At 36.7% G+C, this 13566-nt stretch overlaps 1 protein-coding gene across 1 annotated transcript in view; it reads left to right on the forward strand.

Moving 5' to 3' along the window:
• LOC114529923 (deleted in malignant brain tumors 1 protein-like) overlaps window positions 1-11311 on the forward strand; it is a 61086-nt gene extending 49775 nt beyond the window's left edge. The window contains exons 13-18 of the mRNA XM_028551490.1: window positions 4595-4930; window positions 5223-5555; window positions 5906-6241; window positions 8016-8342; window positions 9180-9446; window positions 9937-11311. Coding sequence (XP_028407291.1) covers window positions 4595-4930; window positions 5223-5555; window positions 5906-6241; window positions 8016-8342; window positions 9180-9446; window positions 9937-10220 — 1883 coding nt within the window. The 3' untranslated portion in view covers window positions 10221-11311. The remainder of the gene's footprint in view (window positions 1-4594; window positions 4931-5222; window positions 5556-5905; window positions 6242-8015; window positions 8343-9179; window positions 9447-9936) is intronic.
• Window positions 11312-13566: the final 2255 nt, after the last annotated feature.

Raw genomic sequence — 13566 nt, forward strand, 5'->3', positions numbered from 1 at the left:
CAAGAGTTAAATGTTATCTATTTTTTTAAATATTCATATATATATATATAGAGAAATATATCTCTGTTTTTGACTAATTGCTAATTTACATGTCTTGCATGTTTTTTTAGAAACTTAATTGAATTAGGGCGGGTGTTCATATTCATATATTCGTCCCATGATCGACTGACTCCCTTTGTACGGCCTGCATGGGCTATTTTCAAAATTAGATGATACTTATTACATATGGCCCAGCCTAATTTTAAAAACAGACTGACACAACTTTTTTAAAGATTACCCAGATGATATTAAGTCCGTGAAACTAAGATTACAAGGACCTCACAGTGCAAATGGTGCAGGTCGTGTTGAAGTATTCTATCATGGATATTGGGGAACAATTTGCGATAATGGATGGGATATGAGAGATGCTAGGGTTGTTTGTCGTCAACTTGGTTATGATCCTGATAATTTACATGTACGCACACTTCAGAGGAACTCGTTTCCTTCTGGTTCTGGTCAGATATGGCTAGCGAACATAGTTTGTGCTGGTGATGAGCAAAATCTAACAAGTTGTTCTCATGGTGGTTGGGGGGATCATTCTTGTTCTCATAATCAAGACGCTGGAGTAAAATGTAATTCGAAAGGTATATTACACTATATATTTCGCAAAATTTTTCGTGTAATACAATCTTGGCAAGAAATGCAGGCCATTATGGATGCCAAGCATGCGTGATTTAGCGCTAATTTAAAAGGTTATTATTAAAATTTGCTTTCTCTGCAACCCACAATTGAGAAGTCTTGTTTGTTCACGTTCAAAACAACATCAATCTTATCGATTTTTAAAAACTGAAAATTAGAGGACTAGTCAAGATGGGTCTTTAATTATTCATTTCTTTTCAATGACCCATTGTATTGATAGCCGCCGTCTGCCCGTTCGCGTCCTACATGCTTAACGTCCCTATAACGAAGGACAGTATCTTGAGGCATCGCCAACTATTTTGGTCAATGCGACCGCGATATACGTTACTGTTAGATAGTGGATGCACCAATGAACACAAACTACCTTGCAATATAAACTTATATAGCATAATTGTAAAAAATAAAAATGGTGAAATTCATAAAATAAGCGTTCCTCTTTACGTTTGCCAAAATAGGACCATGTTGCTGATATGAAGATCTATATGGCCTTCTTTAAAAATTAGGTGCTAATGAATTTAATTTACCTTTCCTTTTAAGGATTGGTTCTTCCAGCGTAAGCACTGTAGACGTGTATGCTATAAACACTGAAGTTCACTGGAACATTAATTCTCATCTCAACATTAATTCTCATTGAAAATCTACCAACCTTTTCCAAAATCATGTACAAAATTATAAATACTTCTTGAAATATACCCAAAATATGAAGAAGAAATTCGAGGAATAACCCTCTCCCTAAAGCAAGTAAAATATGTTCATTTTCGCCTCATTTACTAGTAAGCTGGCAATTTTTAAGCTAATTTTCATATGCAAATTCCGGCGCTGTAATTCTGCTGCCATATGTACAGACACAGAATAGACCGAAATAGTTGGCAATGTAAAATTTCTTGTTATAAATATAATTTTTATATATTTTTTATATATATTTATATCTGAAATGATCAATACATGTGTTTAAATGTGTGTGGGACTTTATATATGATTCTAGCTGAGTGAGAAAATCTATTAATATCTTACAGCTGTATTGGTAAGGTTGCAAGGACCATTAAGTTCAAATGGTACTGGACGCGTCGAAGTATTCTACAAAGGACGTTGGGGAACGATTTGTGATTTTGGATGGGACTTGAGAGATGCTAGGGTTATCTGTCGTCAGCTTGGTTACAAAGATGCTGCTAGGGCTTTTAAAGGATTCGAGACACCTTCTGGTTTTGGAATTACATGGTTATCTAGCGTCGCATGTACTGGGAAAGAGCAGAGTATTTTAAGCTGTCCTCACGATGGGCCATCGTGGTTTATTCACTTTTTTTGCAATCACGACAGGGACGCCGGTGTTGAATGTTCTACAGAAGGTATACCTTTCAGTGATTTCCTCCGAAGCTTTTTAAACAACTTGCTATTTGTATTCCAGAATATTTTTGACTCCATAATTTATCATGATGCATGTTTCCTTGCAAATAACAATACTTTAAGTAACATCGTATTTAATGTGGTATAAATACAAATTTCCGACTCAGCCAATCAGTTAGTTTCTGATCGACGGTTTCCACTCATTCACTTAAATTTCTTAAAAACTTACAAAACCATCCAAGGTCCATGACATAGAATTTGAACAACTTCGGATTCCGCAATGTTCTGTAGAATACCGGGGTGTAGTCATAATCTCCGAGCGGAATTAGTACCCTCGCACGGTGTTCCGCACCGGCTCGGGGATAAATTCCCATGAACAAGAATACAAAATATAATAATATAAATACGAAAAATAGACCTGTTTCCATTTAGACAATTTTTTAGGATGATGGAAAAAAATAGTAAAACAGAATATTTAAAGTAACACTCAGCTGACGTAAACATTGCGTGAATCACATTCGAAATTTTAAGTTTATAAGATCAAAATTAATTTTCTAATTAAACTACCGCAGTCTCATTGTGCATGGCATATATTACGAAGCTGTAGACAGTCTCAATTTTATTAGAGTGCAGGCTACTACTAAAAAACCCGAGCACAATCGACATTAATATGGCCGAGCACCTATAGCTTGTCGTGCGTTGGCAATATATTGAGTGCAGCGTAAACAAGGCCCATGCATGCCTCATGGCATACGCGTATGCTGCTAATTCAAATCTCCCAGTCGAATCAGTACCCTAGCTCGGCGCATGCTAAAATTAGGCCCGTTTCAGACGTCGAATATTTCATCTGCCGAACCTGATGTTAATCAGCTAAAATCTTTTTTTAAGTTCCACGTCTAAAGCAGACATTAAAGGCGCAGCAGCCAACAAGATTTTTTATTTAAAAGATTTTCCTAAAAAGTAAAATCTGTTTGTATCTTTTCTCGCAACTCGCAAGCATAATTTTCAACAATACTATTTCGCCGTTGTTCTTCACGCGAGTTTATACATAGGCTATATATTTTTAGCCGTATTTTCATTATACTATATTCTTTTCAAAGATTTTTCAGCTACGCCCGTGTTAGTCAGGTTGCAGGGACCACAAAGCTCTAATGGTACTGGACGTGTTGAAGTATTTTTTCATGGAATTTGGGGAACGATCTGCGAGCACGGCTGGGATATAAAGGATGCTATGGTTCTATGCCGTCAACTTGGCTATCTCGATGCTGTTAGAACTCTTCGAAGGGACGAGGTTGTTTCAGGTTCTGGACAGATATGGTTGAATCTTGTAGACTGTTCTGGCGAAGAACAAAATATAACTAGTTGTTCTCACAGTCCTTGGGGAAAACATTATTGCTCTCATCATAATGACGTCGGAGTGGAATGTTCTACAACAGGTATTTGAAATTCATCATACAGAAAGTCGTCTTATGAATGTTAGAAAATGCCAGTATTTTAAGGATATAATTTCTTGAAATAGAATATGAACATGCAGTTGCTGTATTCAACGAAACGTACATTTTTTTAAAGTTACTATGTGGTTGCAATTCAGTCATTAGTTCGTCTGTTCCAGGCTTATTTTGGAAATCATTTGGTCCTAAAACCGTTTACCAAACAGACTAAAGCTCCGTTTCTCTTCAATCGGTTATCAGCTCGCCTAAGGGGCTGTTTACATGAGCCCGGTTACCCGAGATTCAACGAAGCGTGAGAGGACTTTGAGGTATTGAAATAAGTCTTTATGACACCAAACAAGCACATGCTATTGTTGTGGTGATTATACGACTGCCAGGATCATAATAATTATCTGCTCATTTTGATATCTCAAAATCATCTCACGCCTCGTTGAATCTTGGGTAACCGGGCTCATGTAAACAGCCCCTAAGATGGATACCCGTGCAAATTTCATCTGTGCTAGGCTTTTGTATTCATAGCCTGAACACGACCAATGGGTACCAATTTTAACTGTGCGTGCCGAAATCCCGAGTGTAATGTAAACTGCAATGCAAGTAGGAGACACAACTTTGTTTCCACGTAAAGAGCATGCATATGTGCGTTATCATAGGTATAAAATGATACAGCCAAATGGAAATCAATATTTGAATATGCAACAGCAGCATTTTAAAATTGTTTTTTATTGAAGCTGTTCCGCTTCCAGTTTTTATAAATCAGCCCTTTTCTCATGACATGTTATGAAGTTTTCAACTGTGGGGTATGGGACACTTAACTAAATGTTCGTGTAATACTCTACGCGAGGTATTTACAGATTTCTAAAGTATGATTTTTATTAACTGATTATAATATTAAAAATATGTTTAAAGACTTAAAATATTTATTACATTCTCGTAGTAAAATCATGACAATTTGCTGACGTTCTCGTTGAAATAACAACTTTTCTCCTTTTGCGTTCAGCACGAGTCTTGCACGAGTCATGCGCATAACCAAAAAAAACAACCAAGTCAACCATTCATTACATAGAGTTGAACGACTTATCATAAGAATCATAAGAATTTATATAGTATGTATTTTTTTATAGATATTTCAACTACATCTGTGGCGGTAAGGCTGCAAGGACCATTGAGTAAAAATGGTATAGGTCGTGTTGAAGTATTCTATCATGGATATTGGGGGACAATCTGCGATGATGGATGGGACATGAATGATGCCAAGGTTGTATGTCGTCAACTTGGTTTTCCGGATACTGTTAGGACTCTTCAAAAAAATCTGGTCCCCTCTGGTTCTGGACGAATATGGCTAGCTCACGTCGCTTGCACTGGGAAAGAACCGAATATTACAAGCTGCCCAAATAACAATTGGGGGAAGAGCTCTTGCTCTCATTATCAAGACGCCGGAGTAGAATGTTCAAGGACAGGTATTATCTCTAGCCGTACGACATCAACTTCAATTCGAAAAAAGGCTTACCGAAATTCTGGTTGAGTGAAAAAGGCGAACTGCTTAATGTAGCTATTTGAATTACACTTGGGAAGAAAAAAAAATGAATTAAAAGAAACGCTCACTTTAAAAATACGCATCCCAAACGTCATCATAGCATGTATATTGAATCTATGAAAAATATTGAAAAATTAGAAAAACAGCATACCATTCTAAATCTAAATCTATGTATATTCATACGACATATCTACTCCCCATTCTTTTTTTTTCAGTTATAACTGTGTCGCTCAGGTTACAAGGGCCATTAAGTGAAGACGGCACTGGTCGAGTTGAGGTATTTTACAATGATACATGGGGAACAATTTGTGATAATGGATGGGATATGAAAGATGCCAGGGTTATATGTCGTCAACTTGGTTTTAAAGATGTTGCTAGGGAACTTCGTAGTGGACAGTTTCCTTCTGGTTCTGGACAAGTATGGTTACAATCTGTTGATTGTACAGGTTCCGAGCGTGATATAGCAAGGTGTTCTCATAGTGGTTGGGGTGTTACATCTTATGATTGCAAACATTCAAAAGACGTCGGAGTCGAATGTAGTAGAATAGGTAAAGGTTGTGGAATATTTCGGTTTTTCCGCAATGCTACTACTTGATCAGTCCCAAACTAGAATGGCAATTAACGGAAAGGAAACTCTTAGCTTTAAAATTTCTGAAATTGAAGTTGAAGTTAATTAAAGTTCGCTTAATATTCAGTAAATATAGAATACGAGGCTGCAGTTTAAATTAAGTTAGTTCGAAATTTTACAGAAGGCTTGCAGTTTCCATTTTATACTATGGAAATAGAAAATAATTATATTAAACAGCTATCCTTTTAGGTTTCACTTCATATATAGGATTTTAGAAATTATAGTCATGTGAGGTAGCAAAGCTTCTATAGTTGTGAATATCCCTTTTAGATTTTTCAACTACCCCTGTGTTGCTAAGGTTACAAGGCCCAGTAAGTGAAAAAGGAGCTGGTCGTGTTGAAGTACTCTATCATGGATATTGGGGGACAATCTGTGATTATAGCTGGAGTATGAGAGATGCTACGGTTGTATGTCGTCAACTTGGGTATCTTGACGCTGTTAAAACTCTTCAAAGGAACGAATTTCCTCCAGGTTCCGGACAGATATGGTTGAGTCAGGTCGCTTGTACTGGGAAAGAGCAAAATATAACAAGTTGTTCACATCGACCGTGGGGAGATCATTATTGCTCTCATAATAACGACGTCGGAGTGGAATGTTCTACAACAGGTCGGTACTTAAAATGCGCCATTCATATTACCTCAAACGAGATTATTCGGCGCATTACGTGTGCCATAACATATCAAACACTTCTCTTTAAATAATCATAGTTTAAAAATATATGTTATTAAGAGGGAAAAATTTAGGTTTATGTTCAGGATTTTTGCGCACTTTGATTGTAAGGGAAATTTCAAACTTGAGATTGGAATTTCATTCTTTGGTAGTTAATCTTTAAATAGACTTAAACCGATTTCAATTCTGCAACCTAGTTGTTTCGAATGTCTAAACATAAAATCTTTCTGATATTCATTTAGAAGTATAGCGACGTACAAGCCTGTCAAATATTCGGAAATTTCTTGAAGAAATATACAGATTTAATCTTTATATTACGGACTGTAAACCATCTTCACTGTCGTAGCTAGGTCACGCGAGTATCTGGTGTCTTTTTAAGAATTGCAGATAATTCTAAGATTGAACAATTTCAACTAGGCAGTTGGTTTATGGCTTTGCAAAACGGCATACAAAGCTGAAAGTTATAGAAAAAAACGGCATCCTTACTGCGAAGCAAATATACAAATAAAAAGTAAACACGTACCATTTTAAAACACTTATAAGTTTGCAGATTATGAATTATGTTATCTGTCATCATCTATTTTGCTTCTTCTGATTTTATTTGCCCAAAGTTTATGAAGCGCTTTTTAATTAAAAAAGAGTTTGCTGAAATGACATGCAGTTTTATTTGCTGAATGCTGACGTCGACGTTCTCATTGAAATGCTAACTTTCTGTCCTAGCCAATCAGAACGTTGTTGATTACCAGTCGTTAGTCGGGCATGCGCAAAACTAACAAAACGGTCGAGCGTCGCCCGTCCATGCACCATCCACCGTTCACGGACCACGACAGGACAAATTAGGATTCCGCGTGACAACATTTCTACAAAAATTAGCATTTAGGGATGCTTCTTTTCTTGGGCTTAAAAAGGTTTTTATCCATCAAGATTTCTTCAAGTTTTCTTCCTAGTTCAGGCTTCAAATTTGGCACATACGTATTCAGAAAGGTCAAATCTTCATCTTAATTGACAGAACGAAAGAACAATCAGGTTCAAGACGCAAAATAAATGAATATTTGCTCTACTAAGGGCGCTTTCCTTTTGGCGGCTAAAAGGTCATATTTTTAATTGAAATAGAAGATTTGTTAGGAATATGGTGATGAAACTGCTTTTCCTGTGCTATAGGAAGATGGAAATAAAGATATACTCGAATGGAGAGTGATAGAAAAACTTTAAAATATCAGTATTCTGTCTGTACTGAAAAACCGGTCTGGTCGTTTTTACCTAAAGAAGGAAAGCCACATTAATGATCTTCCGCGCGTCCTCTCTACGTCAGTGCAAGTGTTGATTTGCCAAATACTTGAATAGTGCGTTCAGATTTCACTCAGGGCTCGCAAAATTGTCATATTAGATTTTGCAGAGCTTTCACATTATTAATTGAAAAAAAATACTATAAAAACATAATATGTAATTAACATAATAAAAAATAATCAAAATATAAATTTGAAATAACGTTAGATTAATTATGAAAGTTTTGCTATTTTCTGCATTAGTTAAATTACGAAAGTTCTGCTATTTTCTGCGTAAAATGATCTAAAACGTTATATTAGATAATCTTTATTATTAGCTAAATTTAAGTAATAAAGTATTGTCAACTCAATCGGCAGTACGCCATTACTGTCTAAAAAAACGTATTTTTTGTTCACACGCTTGCGTTCTTATATCTTTGTTACAGCTATAACTGCGCCAATCAGGTTGGAAGGGCCATCACGTAAAGAGGGTATTGGTCGTGTTGAAATATTCTACAATGGAAAATGGGGAACAATCTGCGATTCTGGATGGGATTTGAGAGATGCTAGGGTTGCTTGTCGTCAGCTTGGTTATCCTGATGCTGTCAGGGCTCTTGAAAGGAACAGCGTTCCTTCTGGCTCAGGAAGAATATGGTTGATGGCCGTCTCGTGCACTGGGGAAGAACAAAATATTGCAAGTTGTTTTCATAATGGTTGGGGAGTTCATTCTTGCCACCATAATCAAGACGCCGGAGTACAATGTTCTGCGACTGGTAGGTAAAATTATTTCAACTAAATGTAGTGTAGAATATCAGATGAATTAATTTGACACCGAAAATTATCCGATGGCGATAAAAACTTTGCATGTTGTTTCTTAGTCGCTTCACACAATTCCGCGTCGCTGACCATGCAAATAAGAATTTTTCCTGAGATCTGAACATGTCTCCAAAAACAATTAAAAAATGTGTTGCTAGAGGTGTTTCATTTGTAATATCCACTGAAAATGTACAGGCAATTGCATTTAGATTCAATTTATGACATTTTGCCTATAAAATTATTAGTAAGGTGCAAGTAAAACTTCGATAATAGGAAATTGGTAAGCCTATTATTAGTTTTCTCTTAAAGCAATTTTGAAAACGCCTGAAATTACCATAAATCTGCCTTGAGAATATCGATTTCAAGTGTTACTGAAAATACTACTTATAAAATGTTAAATACTGAAGAAATAAATAATGCTATATTTTGCGAGATAGATCCTGTTTAAAAATCCGCTTAGGTGATTATCGCGTATGAATCCGAGGTCATTCCACTAATCAGAGGCCAGAACTTTCAATTATCACCTTTGTACTTATACTTATATTTAGTATTTTCTTTTAAACATATTTATGCATGATAGCCTTTCAGTGACCTGTTTTCAAAGGAATGAAAGGATTGTGATTATATGCATTCATGCAATAATATTATAATAAGTTTCGAAATCTTTCAATTCCTCAGTAATTAAGTTTATAAATTTATATGATATATTCATGGGCTTAACGTGTTTACTCGATGTTTCTTCGAGTCTAAAAACGTGTCATTAAAAACCTTATTTCTATTGCCTAACATTTCAGAGAGACCAAATGTAACAGTCAATTGTTCCAGTTTCATCGCAGTAAATCTTGGTGATGATATAACATGCTTGTGTGAAGGAAAAGGTGGAAAACCTCCAGCCAATGTGACATGGTATAAAGATGGCGTCCAGTTTGGCGACACAGAACAGGAACAAAACGTGTTGAATCTCAGTAATGTCAGTGAAACAGATAATGGAACATACACATGTGTTGGAAAAAGCCACACTCTCACGGATGAGAAATCAATTGAGGTTGATTTTAATTACGGTAAACAATTTAGGTCAATACAGTATTACGATATTATGAGAAAAACACGAAATAATTCTTAATTTTTTAGCTATATAAGAAATATCGCCCTTGTAATTGACATCAAGAGTAAATCGACCAGTAAACTTGCTGTGCGCATGACAACCACCAACGAGTTAACAACCAAAGCAGATATAGTGTAAAATACAAAATATGATTTTAAAAAACATATGCTTAAAAACTATCAATTTCCTGTGCAAAATTAACTAGCCATTTCCTAATCGAGCAGAGTACTGGGTTTGGTCGCGAATGGTAAAGTATCTATGGACTGTTTGAAGAGACAAGAAATTGTAATTGTAATCATTAGTCCCTCCAAAGAGTTAATAGATGCTTTGCGGTTCGCGACTAGAGCCAGTGCCCTGCTCGATTGGAAAATGGCTAATATACAGCACAATTCTCTAAGCGCTACCTTAATGATATTAAAATCCCAATATTGCGACTTTATTTTCAGAAAAATCACACTCGAAAAGGTCGAAGGACGGAACTAAATGGTATATTTCGTTAATCATCGTCGTGGCTGTAATTATTGTTGTACTTTGTGTTGCATATGCTGTTGTGTATTGTCGTCGACGATGGTTAGGAAACAGAAATGGTGGATCGAGTACCGGTGTTCAAGATACAAATGCAGATCAAATTTACGAAGAGATTGATCTTAAAATTGTGCCGCAAAAATTCTGCTACCAGTCACCGAAGGGCTCCGTAAGCGATGGATACTCGAGATTAAAATCCCAGTAATGCGACTTTATTTTCAGAAAAATCACACTCGAAAAGGTCGAAGAACGGAACTAAATGGTATATTTCGTTAATCATCGTCGTGGCTGTAATTATTGTTGTACTTTGTGTTGCATATGCTGTTGTGTATTGTCGTCGACGATGGTTAGGAAACAGAAATGGTGGATCGAGTACCGGTGTTCAAGATACAAATGCAAATCAAATTTACGAAGAGATTGATCTTAAAATTGTGCCGCAAAAATTCTGCTACCAGTCACCGAAGGGCTCCGTAAGCGATGGATACTCGAGATTAAAATCCCAGTAATGCGACTTTATTTTCAGAAAAATCACACTCGAAAAGGTCGAAGAACGGAACTAAATGGTATATTTCGTTAATCATCGTCGTGGCTGTAATTATTGTTGTACTTTGTGTTGCATATGCTGTTGTGTATTGTCGTCGACGATGGTTAGGAAACAGAAATGGTGGATCGAGTACCGGTGTTCAAGATACAAATGCAAATCAAATTTACGAAGAGATTGATCTTAAAATTGTGCTGCAAAAATTCCGCTACCAGTCACCGAAGGGCTCCGTAAACGATGGATACTCGAGATATGCTGCTTTAGATAAGGCAAGAGTTACAGACAACACTTATCAAACTCTAAAATAACTAGTCACAGTAATACGATAGAATTCACGGTAACGAATTCCCAGAACTGCATGTCAAGCATTTTTTAAGTAAACTAAATACTAAACTGACTACAACAAATTTTCTAAAGATAGGGGGTGGAAAATAACATAAATTATAACGTAATTATGCAAACCTAATTTAGCCCTATGTAACTCGTATAGTAAAATTCGAAAACGGGTAGTAAATTTCGGCTTGGTGGCCGGATGGGAGGTTGCCACCAATTTCAAAAAACTTTAGTTGACGACGAGGTAAAAAATCAATAATTATTATACCTAATTTTTACTCATAAAATATCATCTGTAAGCTAAAATACAAACACGTTGTATTATAATATCTCGACCCTAATTTGTTAATCACAGCTAGTCCTAAAAACAGTGGAAAATATGTAACAATAGTGCATTCAACCATTAAGATGCGGACGTAAGAAATATTGGTGCTTCTGATTAAATTCTGCATTAGCAGATAATGCGAGAACTAGAACATGGTAGCTGGTTTTGTGCTCTCATGCATGACCTTCATGCATGGCCGCTTGAATCAGCGCATATGTGTATAACCAACCTTTGACATTTCAGCATGGATGCCAAACTGCTTTATTACATCTCGGAGCTACTAACAGAGGAAATTTTTCTGCCTGCCGGTATTATTTAATGACATCAGTCGTCAGTCTTTGACAACTTCTCGCCTACAAGACCATTTACCAATTTCGCAACTTTTTCTTCAATAGCAGGACTCGTTTTCGTAAAATTCTTGGGTGACTTCGTCTCAGAAAGTCGGCAAACATTCTGGCTCCATTAAATAGTTGTCAACGAGATCGTTCTGTGCCTTTGGAGAGAACGGATTTGTAGACGACCCATGCACTGAGCTCATTAGATGTCTGATCAAGTGTGTCATCCAGTGAACTCAATGAAATAAAACTGGAACGCTAGATCTCCGACTTTCCCTCATTAATGAGTGAAGCCAAGATGGCCGACAATGTCTGTAAATTGAACCTAGACGAATTTTAAATATTCAGTCATATATTGCCTACATTTTACCTAATAAAAATTCCGGCGCCGGAGGTCGGAGGACTGGATCATACCTACAAGACGGGCTTCAGTGTCCGCCATTTTGGCTTCAAACTTCCGGCGGAGCTAGCCTTGCGATCTTATTTGAGTTCATTGGTGTCAACATGCAACGTACCTCAGTCCCAGGGCCTTTTACCTTGATTCTGGTTTGGGGTAAAAGGCCAGCCGCTTCTGACTTCTGATTTAGTAAATGATTTTTTCTAATTTATGTTTAGCGTAATATTTTGTAATTATTCCGAAATAGTACAAATCTAATATGCTTTATTGCGAGAATATTATCCGTTCTACGTGACGCCGCGATTTTGAAAATGTTAGGGAAAATTTTATGATAAATTATGCTTATTCAAAATACGGTCCCAGGGCCTTTCGTCTTCTCTCCTCTCGCTCCCAGCCCCCATACACAGTCCCAAAAGGCCCTGTGAAGGAGGTGGTTCAGCACGATCAAAATTCGTCTCATTGTCCATAATGTGTTCGTCTAATTTCTTTGCTATAATTCTCATGCATATTTACCATCATCTCGCTGATCATGCCAGTCATGGCCTGTTTTACAGCTGGAGTTAAATCCGATCCAGTTTAGCGACACCCTTCAGGGGCAGGCTGTATCAAGCCCGCTTAGCTTAAGCGGTGGTTAAGTTCAAAGTAGAGCAAGTCTATCGTTTTATTCAACAAGCAAACAAAATGTTTTTAACCTTAATACATAGGTTCTGTTTACAACTACATATTCAGGGCATAAGATTCAAGTCGATCAGCAAATTTGCTTCAAGCACACTAAGAGTTGTTCACATGAGGCCGGTTACCGAGATTTAACGAAGCATAACATTTTATGCTTCGTTTGAAGTATTGATTAAGTGCTTCTGAAACAGAACATTTTACGCTTCGTTAAATCTCTGTAACCGCGGGCTCATGTGAACAGCCCCTAAGCAACATAAAACACATTAACTGCCGCGTGGTGATGCACCGTGATATTGGCGTAAGCCAGCGTTATCGTTTCAGCAACCAGGGTTGCCGGATTACTGAAAAAAAGAAGCCAAACATGTTTATAGTCGGCTCTTTGATTTCATTGTTTGAAAGAAAAAAAAAAGATTATGGTAATATTATTTGGCTAATTTATTCAGTAATCTGGTAAACTTGTCAACAACCACGGCGATGTGCAAGGTTAAATGCAACATAATTTACATTTTCTTTCGTCTTTAAAAGCGTCGATATGTCGGGAAAGTAAGATTAGTTTCCATTCATCATTTTCATTTAAGCGAAGGGAAAGTAATAGGTTTTGTTTCCTCATGCTTCCTTCCCTGCTCAGGCTAAAAAGCCAGCACGTATTGCCGATACGATACGTTTTCCCCGCCTTAGATATAGTTGCAGAGAGTTTAGAAAATACAACTGCAACGTGCTCATCAACAATGGCATTTATCCTTAAAGACAAAACCTAATAAAGTAGTATCCACTCACAAAAATTGAAGCCAATCTAAATTTCATGTTAACCGGAAGTACGTCATTTCGATTTGGTAGAATTAGAGTAATGCAACTAATATTAACATGAGCAGGTACTTTTTCCGGACGTATGTGGAATTTATAACAACGCTAATACATTAATTATCATAACAACAGCAGACGCGC

Source organism: Dendronephthya gigantea, unplaced genomic scaffold, assembly GCF_004324835.1.
Source record: "Dendronephthya gigantea isolate DGI-Jeju-01 unplaced genomic scaffold, DenGig_1.0 000058F, whole genome shotgun sequence".
NCBI classification, from domain to species: Eukaryota; Metazoa; Cnidaria; class Anthozoa; order Malacalcyonacea; family Nephtheidae; genus Dendronephthya; species Dendronephthya gigantea.